Genomic DNA, 14,018 nt, shown 5'->3' on the forward strand with positions numbered 1-14,018 from the left:
CTTTAGGGTCACTGCTTTCATGAGAAAAATAATAGGTATCTCAGATTGTGACATGTCCATCTAGTTAACAGTGTCTTTCACACGGACCAACATCAAACATTTCATGGGCCACTGCCTGCCACTGAGGTGTCTGAGTCCCACTCAGCATCTCAAAAAGCAGTGTATATTTCCCTCAACAGTATGTAATATTTTCCTTGGCTGGAAGGCCCATGAAGAGAACCAGCTATTTTTCTGTTCTATTTTATTTATTTACTACCATAGATAGGGCCTTATTTACCTCAGCACAGCAGGAGTACACCAGGAGGCAATTCCCTCCTACAGAAACCTGTGAGCCTCTCTGTCTGCCCCTGAGGACCTGTGCCAATGCTCCTTCTCAGGGCAGAGAGACCAACTGCTTCCTTCTCCTAACATTAGCAAGCCCCTGGTGTGCCTCCTCCTCTCCCCCCTCACCTCATAATCAAAAATCCAAGCTCTGAATATATAGAGCAAACCACCTGGGCAAGCCCTCCTGCTCTCTGGGATCCACACCTTTCTCACCCCCCCAGTCAGCCCAGTACACAGTGTGATATCTTTTATTTCTTCAATCATTTTATCCACAAATAAATGTAACTCTTTCTCCTCTCAGATGAGGTAAGCTGATGAATGCACTCAGGATTTTCTGCAAGGTCTGGATTTATCCACAAATGAACCAGAAAGGCACCCAACACCTATCAGATGCAGCAATAATGTGAATCTCTCTGATGTTTGCTATCACAATGTCCACCTGCACAGCAATAGCCAGTGTGCTGGGGTGTTCATGTTTTGGGTGAATTAACTCCATATGTTGGCTTCCAGTGGTATGGGGCCCCAGTGGGTACTATGTGTGGACACAGCCTGGGGTGTTTGCCAGTCCTGGCAAGGTGTAGGTGTTTGCAGAACATCACTTAGATGCTGCCTGGGGCTGGGAGGCAATGGCTTCCAAGAATTTGCAGAACCACTCTAGTGTTAAACATTAAAGATCTCCATGTATTTTCCATTTGCAGTGTCAGAAAATTATCCATGCTCCTCTATGCTCAGAAATACCCAAGAGTTATGTCTCGCTGCTGTGGCACTTGGAAACCCAGGTGTACATGACTTATGCATTAGCTCTGAAATATTTACACCTCACTGGGGAGCCAAATGGAGAAAGTGATCTGTGACCAACGTAGCAGTGTTCAATGCTGCCTGTGAGGGCACCCAGCATGATGAGAAACACTTCCCACAACCTGACAGTTGTCCGCCGTGTTCAGGAGCATACATGCTAACAGATTGTCCCCTTGCATGCCTTGTTTGGTACACACACAGAGCTGGAGGTTTATCCCCTGTGTAATGTTTGAGATTATTGCCAGTGAACATGGGAGGAATTTTTCTCTGAGAACAAGACACGATGCTTAGCTGATGAAGGCAGATTTTAGCATTGACTAATCACACTGGCATTTTAAGCAGCATTTTCAGCTCTGGAGCCTAGATATTTGCTTCAGTGATTCAGAATTAATAGGCACTTCTGTACATTTGTCTATTTTGCATTAAAACCAGTAATTACTAACTCTTGTTATTGTTTACTTCCTATTTTATTTTGCTTGCAGAATACTTCAAGTTTTGCAAGCAATTTCTATTTATGAAAGTCGAGCTCCCTTACAAGCATTGATTAATTTAACCTCAGACACGCAGCAGATCCAGACTGTGCACATCCTCAAGCCATGCCAAGAAAGCTGTGGCTCTGTGAGTGGCAGAATCCTACATGAACAGTAACTGGCACCACCAGCCTTATGGCACCTACCCTGCTCAGGGCTGTACAGAGGGTTTGACCCAGGACAAAGATTGCTCCCCTCAAGACTCATGTTCTTAGTGAGGAGAGTCCATCTCAGGTGAAAGATCCAGGGATGTAACTGCATCCAGGTTATTTGACAAACAAGGAGAAATGGGCTGCATTATTATGACCTTAACTCCTGACCCACTGATTGTCAGAGTTCATGAGGCATTTCCAACCCTCGCTGCCTTCTGTACAGTAATGTTTGAAGAGACATTAGGTTAAAAGTAACTAGTGAACAATTTATAACAGGCACCTGCATTAGGTTTCTATTATTTGCCTAAAGACTTCTAATAGTTTTCAATTTGAAAAGGAAATGGAGCAGGGGAAAGGAAATTGGGAAGCTGTGTCAGCACAGTGGCTGGGTCCTGGCTAACACCCTGTATTTGAGGACAGCTGGAGAGCAGGGAGGGAATTCACTACATTTTATCGTGACAAAATCTGTCAATTAATTAGTTGCATTACAAAACAAAAATGTACACATAATGGCACATTGCCTTTGACCACATATCCAGTCTGTGATCCAGTGAGGTAACAGTCCTTTCTGGTTCTCTGCTGGAAGCCTGAGCCCACCCTGGGTCTAGGGGCAGGAACTCCTCTCACAGCCAGGCAGGGGGAACCTCAAACCCCCGATGTTCTTTTTTTGTCTGTCAGTGATTGTGCAGATTTTCACGTCACAGCTGAGCTGTTGAAAAGAAACTGGGTTTTATGATGAGCCATTTCCAGTTTGCTGACACCAGCAGGGAGATTCATTTCAGCTGTTCTGGATAACTAGAGTTTAGATGTCCATAGCTGAGCTAATTGCTGTAGACTCTCTTTGTAGTCAAAGGAGAGGAATTTCCTAGGAGGTGATTCATCTGGCCCAGTTTAGATATTTGCTTTTTGATAGTCTACATTACATCTCAGTATTGCCAGCTTCTCTTCATGAACTCTGAAGACCTATAGACAGCCAGAAGAACAAACCTTTCTACACTGTGAAGAGATGCTCTTGGTGAGATTTCTCTTCCAAGCACAAAATACAGATCAAAACTCCCCAAATCATAAGAGGGCAAGCAGAACAAATCTTTCCTTTACATTTTTTCCCCTTATGTTTAAACTTAATGAGATTTTTTTTTTCCAGCTTTTTTCTCCCACAACAATTAAGGATAATTGTATCAATGTCAATGTATTCAAGGATGCTCATTTTGCCTTGAGCTGAACTACTACACACAGAAAGAAAACAGGGCTGTCTTCCCTATGTGACCTCCCAAAACAGCAGGCCTGCAGCAACAGAGCTTGTAACAGAAATGGTTCAGAAAGATATTGACAGAAGAGAGAGTAAGCAAGCAAAAATATGAAGGTTTGCTCAGCAGACAAGCTGGATGTGAAGAACTGGCTGACATCTTATGGACTATGGTTGTGAGCTGGGTGTTTAAGTCACTTGTGGCCAGAAACACCAAGTGCCAACACCCATCTGCTTGGAGACACAGCTCTACCAACAAAACAAGTGAGTTTTGGCTAGTCTAGTCAATGCTTCCACTGATTTTAAAGGAGTTACTCTTCTAGTGGGCTATGATAATTAGGAGCTTCCACAAGAATGAGTTTGTAGCCTCGCATATTTTTGTGTTGGAAAAGGAAAATTAAAACCCTGAGGAAATCGCAGGAAGTGTAGACTGGTACCTGCAATCAGCAAATCACATGGGCTGTGCATCAGAGAGCTGAGAAATTCAGTGAGCCCAACTCACAGAGAACAGGATGGAGTTTACAACTGCTAATGCCAGGATACAACTGGGATCACACTTTGGTTTCTCAGCAGCTGGCATGACACGTAGAGAAGCACCAGTCAGTATGCAAGTGACTATGGCACTGCATGTTTTAGACCCTGCTAGTGGTAGTGAAATCCATCTTCTTTTTCAGCCTGACACCGTGAAGACAGCTCAATGCTCGAAATATATTCATTTTAAATTAGAAAAAAAAAATCAGAAAAATCAGGTTTGATTAATTAAGAAAACTCACACCTCTTTTATTGGGTGGGAGACAACTTGCACAAAATGCAATGCAATAAAAAGGAAAGCCAGAAATAATGATAGTGTAACATCAGCCCTCCTGAATAATTCATGGGATACCATTTCATGTTATTTTAAATGGTGCTGCTTCTCTCTCTGATAAGCAATAATTTTATGCTCTTTCTTTACCTTTTTTAACAAATCAGTCAAAGGGATTGTCTATTGTTATCTGAAAAAAGTGTATTTGGAATAATTTTCAAGGCAGCTTAATTGAGCTCTGATCACAGAGGAGGGTTGTTTTTTTTTTTTTTTAATACTCTCTACTCACAGCTGAATAAGTTCAGGTTTCCATTTCAGGTTTGTTTAGGGAAGGAAAATTTCTTGATGTTACATAGCACTGACAAGTCCTGCATTATTTTCTCTTATCTTCTTCCCTGGCAGCCCTATCACATTCTTAGAATGGCTTTAATTTTGTAATAAGAGATAGTCAAGACATGAAAGGGCAGTGATGCTGGAAAAGCTGCCTGCAGGGGTGTGCTGTGGGCACAGTCCTGCACCCACCCCACTGTCCCCAGGCAGATCCTTGAACCTCTGCAGAACCCTGTGGGCACTGAGCTGCCAGGCTGCTACCTGCCACCCCAGGAGTGGGCAATGTCCTACAGAAAATACTGCCAAAGAGGCAAAGAGCTCTTCTCCCCATATTCTCCCTCAAAAAAAAAAAAAAAACCCAACAAATAAAAAACAAAATAAAAACCCAGGAAAGGACATATTTATCTGGAAATGGAAACCATTGCCCCTGGATGTTAGTGCTTACATGAGGGGTAGGTCTATGGTTAGAGATGAGGGATGTGTTTACCCAGGTCTATCAGTGCATTTTCCTCACAACTTGGTGATGCATCTACAGCCCCCTCTATTGTGAGGCTTCAAGAGGAGTAAAATCAAGATGTATGTGCAAGGAGGGAGCTGAGGATTGAGGGGCTGGTGTGTGGGACATTGTACCTTGCTCTTCAGTTTTGATGTGGGATTTTCACTCCTGACACAGAGAACTCTGCTGTCTCCAGCTCTGCATGGGGAACAAAACCATACTCATGACAAAAAAAAAATAAATTAAAAAATTGTAGCCATAAGAGAAGAACTGTGTACAGCAGGGAGGATTAATAGTATGCATATATCAATGCACAGGATGCATTTATTTGCCAGCCATAAAGACTGCTGCAGCTCATTTTTTCTCTCCATTTTCTATTGTACCTGTGGAAGTGATTGTGGTAATTCCAGTGACAAACAGGAACCTGTGACTTCAGTGAGCACTGTGGCTGTTACCCACACAGGATATCCCAAAGGACTTTAGCTCACAGTGGATGTCCCAAAGAACACCCCGGAGGTGGATGGGAGCAGCTGATGTGAAGCAGCTGACTAAAATATGGGAAGAAAGAAGCATGTTGAGGTCTTAGGAAATGGAATGGCAGAAGTCTGAATCAAAGGCTGATACACAGCTGGCAAATAATAGGAACAAAGAAGTGGCTAGCAGTGAGGTTACAGATATTTAGGGGTATAAATGGAACAGTCTTTGAAACACTGGAGTTACACAGGGATTTCCTTTCTTTACATCAAAATGTGGGTTATGTGTAAGTGAATATAGTGTATTTCTGTGGAAAGAAAGGGTGTAGAGAGGGTGTCTGAGAGCCTCATATTTTCTTCCCTTATTAATGTGTTAAGTAGTCCTCCCTCTGACTGTGTGCCTAGAGACAGCTATTCTTTGCAGAGCTCTTCATCTTCATCAGTGAAGGAGCAGGGACAGAGTCACAGTCCTCTCTGCCCTGATCTCTGCCCCCTCTGTGCTGGAAGCAAGAGCCAGGGCATTGTGTGACAGTGGCCATGGCTCTCCTTTCACAGTCAGCCACAGTAAATTTTGCCCAAAGCCATGGGGGTGGGGAGTGCACTTGTACATAAGTTCCAAATTCAGTTCCTCTGAAACAAAAATCCCTTTCTGACACAAGCCCATTTTGTGCTGTTTGCTCACACTATGGGATGCCTGAGAAAGGATTCTTGTGCTAATCCATTTTGCAAGAAATTTTTGTGCAAAGCTTTCCATTAAAACTCATTCAAAAGGTGGATTTCCAGTGTGGAAAAGAATGGTGAGGAGGTTGCCCAAGTGGAAGGGAATCAGAAAACAAAGGCAAGGCTGCTGGGGGCTGCAGAGAAGAGTGACCCAGCAGGAGAGAGTACAAAAATTGAATATGCAAACTATGAACATGTTGTGTGTGTTTCTGAGTATCTGAAAGGTGCAAACCCCAAGGAGAGAAGTGGGCACTAAATTTAGAGCAGCAGAACTGAGATCCTGAGATGACATCAAAGAAAATAAAAGTCAGGCTGAATAACTGGTGAAAATTATTAACAATGAGATCCATTAGGCTCAAATGGTCTCCCAAGGTACTGTTGAAAGCCCCATTGTTAATTGATTAATTTAAATCTAGACTGGAAAGAGCATTGGGAACAATCTTATGCTTGCAGGGAAATGGACTGGATTACTTAGTGGTCTCTCCCAGTTCTAATTTCTATGGTCCATTTCTTCCCTCCCCTCAGTGGACCAAGAGAATGAAATCCCATCAGCTTTGCTTCTGGAGAGTGTGCAAGGAGACAGTGCTGTGTTTGTGGGCACCAGTGCCCTTTACCTTCCCTTCCTTTCCTCAGTGTGGGCTTTGCAAATCCTGAGAGGGAGGAGGGTCAGCCAGGCCAGGCATGCTTCACCCCCTCACCTCCCTTGAGGATTTAAAAAAAAAAAATCTAAATTTGTAGTGGCAGTATCAAAGTTTTTTGAGGGTTTTTTCCTTTCATGTGAATTTGAATACTCTCCTCAAGAAGAGAGCTTGCACATAATTCCTAATTTTAAAGCAGGACTGAATTGCACTTTCCTGCCATGTCCTGACTGCAGATATCTGTGTTTCTCTAATAAATGTTGTGCCACTGATATCTGAGCATTAATTAAATTGACAGTTTTAGATGTAGTAAGATTCTAAATTACAGTGAGAAAGAATGAAATCCTGAATATGACTTTTGGCAGTTAAGTGCAAGAGGAACTTAATTTTATGTGGGATTTTTTAAAATTGTATTTCTTGTAATATTCTTTGGTGTACTTGCATCTAAAAACATCTTCCTATGTATTTTACTAGGCTGGTAAAGTGAAAGCAATGATTTCCAAGCCTTTATTCACCAAAGATATTTCTTTTTTTAGGGTGAGATGCACTCCTGTTGTTGACATTGGGACAGCTTCCAGCCTTATCACAGAGCAGAATGAAAGTCTGACCTTGCCAACTCCTTGCTTGACACACTTAGGAAACAGAAGTGCCTATTTTTAATTTCCATGTTTTATGCTAATTATTACACCCATCCTTGTGCCCAATGCAATTATATGTGACACAGAGCCAAGGCCTTGTCTGCATCCAGGTTTTGAGAGGGGTTTCAATCAGAAAAATACTTTGAACAGCAGGAATGGAAAACTAAATCCAGAGTCAGTAAACGTTCAGGGAGGTAAAAAGGCTCAGTGTCTGAGAAGAGATGGGAACCAGAGAAACCTGTGGGCACAGTGGGGAGCTGAAGCTGCCCAGAGGTCAGCAGTGCCATGTGCTGGAGACACCTACAGCTGCTTCAGCTGTCGAGAAATGAGGGACTCAGCTCCCTTCCCATTTTCCTGACAGTGCCTAAAACTGCTGATATGAGAGGGGTGTTTTGTCCTGCTCCTTCTGAACCTGTGCCACCAAACAGATAAGAGGATGGAATTAGGTGAGACAGTAACAGCAATGAGAGGCTGTGTGTATGCATGTTGGGGTGCTCATCCCCAAAAGTGAAGCTCTGGTTCTGTACTTATTCCCAGCTGGTGCCTGCATTTCTCCCTGTTTTTTTTTAATGCAAAACATATAACCTGGCCTGGAGAGTTGCCCCTGAAGCTGTTTTTTTCCTGCTCTGTGCAAGGCTGCAAGATTGTGTCCCATCTCATATTTTCCATTTCTAATTAATCTGTCTTCAATTACTTTCTGTTCCTTAACCTTTATTTGACAGAAATGATGAAGAAACACTCAACGTTGCTCTTGTAGGGGGAGTCCTCATGATGCCTAAACCCACATTTTAATAGAAGTGATTGCTCTGGTGGAGCCAGAGTTTTAACTACAAAACCTCAAATGTACTTTGAGGTGGAATTTGGAAACCTAAGTCTCTTGAGCTGCAGGAATATGAGATAATGCCCATTACAGGTGCACATTACAAAATCCAGGAATAGAGTTGCAGCTGTGGAAAAGGGATAGTCTTACGGGGTTCAAAACTATTTAGAGTGAATCTGTAGATGAATGGTTTAGGGTTTATAAGCTGAGGAAACCAGATTTCTGATAAAGAGTGACATATATGGTTCTAACTACATATCTATTTACCTAGTTTAAACTATTTTGAGAAAAACTGTCATCTAGTGATGAAGTGTCAACCTTGGCAGATGTTAGAAGTCAATAATGTTTACAAGAATGTCAAATGACTTTGTGCCATGCCCTTGAGAGCATCAGGCAGCAGTAGTTGAAGAGACTTTCTGAGATCTTCAAAGGGATGTCAGCAGTTTGGGCACTCAGTTTTGATTTCAGAAGTTTAAAATCTCATGGAAACACTGAATCTCACTGGGACCAGGTTTTAGCACCCACCTAACTATGAAAATGGGATCCAGGAGCCTAAATTCCTCCTGTGCCTCTCTTCCTGAAGGAATCTGTTCTGGGCACTAATCTGTAAATCATTCACATTTTCTCTAACTGGTTTGGCCACTCGAGTGCAGCATGAGATGGAGCAGATTGGTACTCTACACATGGCCTGGGTGTTCTACTGTATTCTGCTGCTTTGCAACTTTCCTACTCATACTGAGGATTAGAAATCAATTGGACAGCAGTATTTCTGATTGTACTTAAAAGCCAGGCTTTGTGAATCTTAATGTTACTGGAAAGATCCATGGAGACATATTGTCAACTTTACTTTTTTCTGTTATTCCACTTAGCAATGATTAAGATCCATTCCATGAGATACGGATGATAATTTCCCATCTTTTATCACAGCATGAAATTTCTATTTAGGGCTCTTTTGTCCAGTTCATCATTATTTCACACAAGATAACTGAGAAGACCTCCTAATTTGCTTTTAACATCAAAATGATTGTCAGCCTTAAAAAAAAATATATGTAGAAGAGAGAAAATTGAAGTGAAGAATCAACTCATAATCTTTTTCCTATGAGTGTTACACTACTGTGAAAAGGACTGAACTTTCTTAATGCTTCATTTTTAACAGAAAGCATGACAAAAAGTTCCTATCAGTATTTAAGCTGCTAAGATTTGTCAAACACAAATGGGAAAATTGTGTTTAAATAGCAGTTTCATTTTGTCCCTAATGATTATGGGAGGGGTTTTTGTTGCAAAGAGGACCTCAGCAATAATAGATCATCTCTTTACAGAGTGACAGGAACTCTTTACTGTGCCTGGTGATTTCAGGTAGAGCAAAAGCCAAACTCTCTCTATGATGCCAATAAACAGTGTGAATGCCACCAGTGTCTAGATCACAGCACTCAGTGTGAGGCTCCCACCCTGCTCTGCTCTGGGACTTCCTTCTCCCAGCTCTGGGGGACAGGCAGCACTGCCACACTGTCCCCTCGATGCTCTGTGTGCTGCCCTGCCTGGTGACCCCATGGTGGGACCTTAGGGGCTCCTCCTGTCACCCCAGAATCTGTGACTCTGGGCATCAGGCCCAGAGATATGTGAGAGTGCTCCGGTTTTGCATTTGTTGCCTTGTGTTAGAAAATAATAGCTTGCTTGTCCTTCATTTTTTCAAATGTATCAGCTGACATAATAACAACAACAATATTGAAAACTACTTCTCTCTGAAAACTTTTCAATAGAAAGATACAGCAGAGCAGTGAGTCAAAATAAGATGTCCAAATTGCACCTGAGAGACAGAAGGATGGGGAGCTGGTGGGTCATCTTTCCCTGACAACCAGAAACATCAAGAAACAGCTGCTGTTGAAATGAAGTATTGGCTGATCCTGGCCAAGAGCCAAACACCCACACAGCCTCTTGCTCATTCCACTCTCCTGTGGGACTGGGAAGAAATAGAAGGAAGGCAAGACTAATGCATTGATATAATGATATTTCATGGTTGCTTGGCAAGACAAATGCCATAAACCCATTTATCTCCCCCTTCCCCTCTCCCCAGATTTTTACTGCTGAGCACAGTGTCCTACGGCAAGAAATACTCCCTGCATCAGCTGAGGACACCTGTCCTGGCTGTGTCCCCTCTCAGCCTCTTGCTCACCTCCAGTTTACTTGTTGGGGATAGGAGAGAGAGATAGTCTTGGCACTTGGCAAGCACATAGCCAAAATGTTGTGTTATCAATTGTGTTTTAGCCACTAATGCAAAACATGATGAGGGAAGTTGACTTGCATCATATAATGCAAGTTCTGAGCTGATGCCTTGTGTTCGACATGGTGTTATCCAGAATATCTTTTCTACAGGTGAACTGATGTTCTTAATTTAACATGTGTGAATTCATTATATCTTCAGAGAAATTGGCAGATCTGCTGTGGAGAGTCAATGTGCAGTAAAGCATAGGTCCTCATATAAATATTATGCTACAATAATACTTATTGTTCTACTTGAAGATAGTCTTGGATTATAGCTTGATGTATGACGAAGACTTGAATGCACTCACTTGTTAAACAATTTTTCTTGGAATCGATCAAACAATTTTTGAGAGAAAAATCTCTGAGTGTGTTTCAGCAAAATTAGAATATGTTAGAGAACTGGCAGATTTCAAATACATTATAACATTATACATTATAACTATTAAATAATTGACTTAAACTCTTCAATCTTTTGAAACATTTTGTTCAAGATCAGTTATGTGAGTTTTTTAGTTATTATTATATTCAATTATTGTATTACATCAGATAAGATCACATCAGCTGCTATCTAGTGTGGTAAATTGCTCCTGCCTAGGCCAATACTTTTAAGATTATCTTGATGTCTGCTAAACAACTAAGCTTACTTTCACAAAAAAGCATGGAGATTTTAATTCTCATCACAATTCAGAGCAAAGCATTTCTAAATGCTTTGGACTGCCTGTTTCACTGACTAGCATTTTATTACTGTAGAACATTCTCAGTTCATCAATAACATAATTTTCCACATTTTTTTCTTTCTTATGCATTGGAATTTGCCCCGGGTGCTACAGCATAAGTCAATTACAGTGGCCAAACGTAATTCTCTTTGGTTTCCCTGGGAAATTGAAATGACAGAAAAAATGTCAGAGTTCAGAAAAAGAAAACCAATCTAGCGCACTTCTTTTTTTGTCTGCAGAGATCTTGCATTATCTTAACAGCAGTTATCACAAAATCCCATTGTGCCTTTTACCAGCTTTGCCTGGAAACTGTACAAGCACAGATAAATCTGCTTCTAGTCAGGATGACAGTAAATTGAAGTGAAGGTAAAAACAAATCAGTTTTTGTCACTTATGGTACTGAATGCAACAAGACATTTCCAGATTTGTTTTTGTTGATGTCATTAGTAAATTGTTTACAGAGATCTAAGACAGCTTCTGCCATTTTTTTTTGTTAAAAACACAGGGAATTTGTACTTATTTGAGTGCTTGATGTGGAAAACCTGCCTGTGCTATCTTTGAAAAGTGTGTGTTGAGGTCCTTGCTACTTCTGGGAACGATGGTGAAGAAGAGACCACAAATCTACAACTTTAATACAGAAAATAATGACACAAATGACAGATGATTCATCTTGCCTTGGTTGGCTGAGATTCTTGTCCTGGAAAGAACTCAAATCATCCTGCAGAATATACTCAGATAAGGCTGTTTCTAGATTTGCATCTTCTGTGAATCACCTTATATCTCCAAGTTTCTTTTCTGGGTTCCACAAAAGCAATGAGATATTAACAAATTGGATGGCTTACAGATTGAACAAATTCATGAGAGGGAATTCAGAATTGAAAAGGAAGCCTTGAGGGAAATAGTTTGTGAACATAATTAAATTATACTTTGTCCTAATGCTGAATAAGATGAAATATGAAATACTGATTTGTAAAATCCCACTAAGGGCATGGGACCCACCAAAAAAAACCAAACAACATAAGGACACTTTCAGCCTTCTAAAGAAGAGACACAGACAGCCCCCAATGCCCAGAAAGGGTAAGAAAGTCTGGAAGTGCCCTTTTCTTCCCCTAGTACTGCATGCACTCAGCAGCCATACTTTGGGAATTATGACTCCTTCCAGTCACAGTTCTTCTCATATATTGTGGGTCTTTAATGTGCTTCTTTGGACATGTAGAAATAAGGCTGCAGTGGCTCAATCATGCTTTATAAAGCTGGTCTATATAATGTAGGAGTAGCTCCTTGTCAAAGAAGAATGGGATGAAATTTCTACAGGCATTTCTTACAATTCTTACATTAAATGTAACCTCCCCTGTGCTCTCCCCCTACATGTGGCTAAAGCAACAGTTCTTGGCTCCTGTAGCTTAGTTTCTTATTAAAAGTATATTTAAACATTCTTCCTTGTGCTTCTGCTTGGAAAGAGCTCATCTAAATAAACTATAGTGCTTTGTTTAAATCTGATTAGAGCCACAGTCAAGAAATCTGACAATGACAAGGTATGCTGGGTCTAGTGTGCATCTTTCACATCCCAAAGTCAATCACACTTCCTTTTAATTTTCCTTCATACTGAATATGGTTACTTATTCTTTTCACATCAGAAAGGAGATGCTCAGCACAGAAATCTTATCTGCATTTAGGCTCTGTGGCTGGAAAAGATCCATCAGAAAATCCTGTCTCCATCCTGCTGTCTTGCAATATTCACAAGTGTCCCTACTGAACCTAGATAATGTAATTGTTGAAAGGAAGGAGTGAGACAAGCCTGGATGAATTATATATGCCTTTCCCCTCCGAGCTTATCTTCTCATTCCTGTACTGGACCCACTGCTCCATGTGTCAGAGAGAGAATGAAGTTTATGGAAGCATCTCCACGCTGACATCCTCATAAATACTGAGGTGCCCCACCTGGGGTGTGCTTGCATCCATGCAACTGTTTCATCAAAGCACTGAAGAGTTCCACACAGTATGTGTCAATCAATCAAGTCTTAACAGGAGTGAATACCAAATTTTGGCTCTGCTGCTGGTAAATGTAAGTATTTCCCATGGCTAGAGAAGAGCAGAACTAAAATTACACGTACTGGGGGTTTGGTTTTTTTGACTGGAAAGAACATTTGTTTCTGTTGCCAGTCTAAAACAAAGTTTATGTTGTATAACAAGAACTTGGTGTATTCAGACCTAAGAAAGTAATTAATAAATAATACTACTTTTATTGATAACTCTCTCCCCCATCTGTAAGGAAATGAAAAATCAGAGAGGGCTGCATTTTGTCCTGTAAACAAAGAAATGTAGCAATGTATTTATGAATAAATCTTCAACTCTGTTGCCAATATTTTCTGTGTGAATTTACTTGAGGTGTAAATATTTAATGCTTCTTTTCACTGCATTACTATTCATTTTTTCTGTGTGGGAGTAAAGTCATCCTTCAGCATTGTGAACCAGGTAAATAATGTATTACTTAGTCATGAAAAATGCCAGAGGAAAATAAATGAGAGAATATCTTACCTTTGGTCATCACAATGCCTGCAAGAGTTTTGTGGCGTGCATGCATGGAAGTGAAATTGTCTGTCAGCTCCTGGAACTTCTGTGCAACCATTTGGTATACAGAGTCAGCAAAATCCTGAAAGAGACAGTCAGAAAGAATTGTTTCACTCCTTTGACTGAGGAACCTGGGCATTTCTGCAGATTAGTCACCTGATGTCAGCTGCTGAGAGGTCCACTGTAGAATTAAACACCACCTGAGCAAAGATAAAACAAGTATCCCTCCTTCAACTTCCTACATCATCCTCAGAAATGGCAAAATTAGCTGCATGAAAGCCAAGAGACCCATTTTGATAGGACTGGGGGTAAAGGGAGAAGATTTAGAGGCTGAACCTTTTTCCAGTCTCTTAAGACATGGGTCCAGCACCAGTTCACAGGAACTGAAAGCACTTTATTATAGTAAGCTAAAGAGCTGGACCTGTGTCCCACAAAACCACTTATTTCTGTGAGCCCACAGAAAATTTCCATTATCCCACTGAAGACTGAGAACTGAGTTGAG

At 41.1% G+C, this 14,018-nt stretch overlaps 1 protein-coding gene across 2 annotated transcripts in view; it reads right to left on the reverse strand.

The window, feature by feature from the left end:
• The window catches only part of ADARB2 (adenosine deaminase RNA specific B2 (inactive)), a 306,224-nt gene that overhangs the window by 45,533 nt on the left and 246,673 nt on the right, over positions 1–14,018 (reverse strand). For both annotated transcript variants that reach the window (XM_059487045.1, XM_059487055.1), the window contains exon 4: positions 13,484–13,598. In XM_059487045.1, coding sequence (XP_059343028.1) covers positions 13,484–13,598 — 115 coding nt within the window. The remainder of the gene's footprint in view (positions 1–13,483; positions 13,599–14,018) is intronic.

Source organism: Ammospiza nelsoni, chromosome 1, assembly GCF_027579445.1.
Source record: "Ammospiza nelsoni isolate bAmmNel1 chromosome 1, bAmmNel1.pri, whole genome shotgun sequence".
In the NCBI taxonomy this organism is placed as follows: Eukaryota; Metazoa; Chordata; class Aves; order Passeriformes; family Passerellidae; genus Ammospiza; species Ammospiza nelsoni.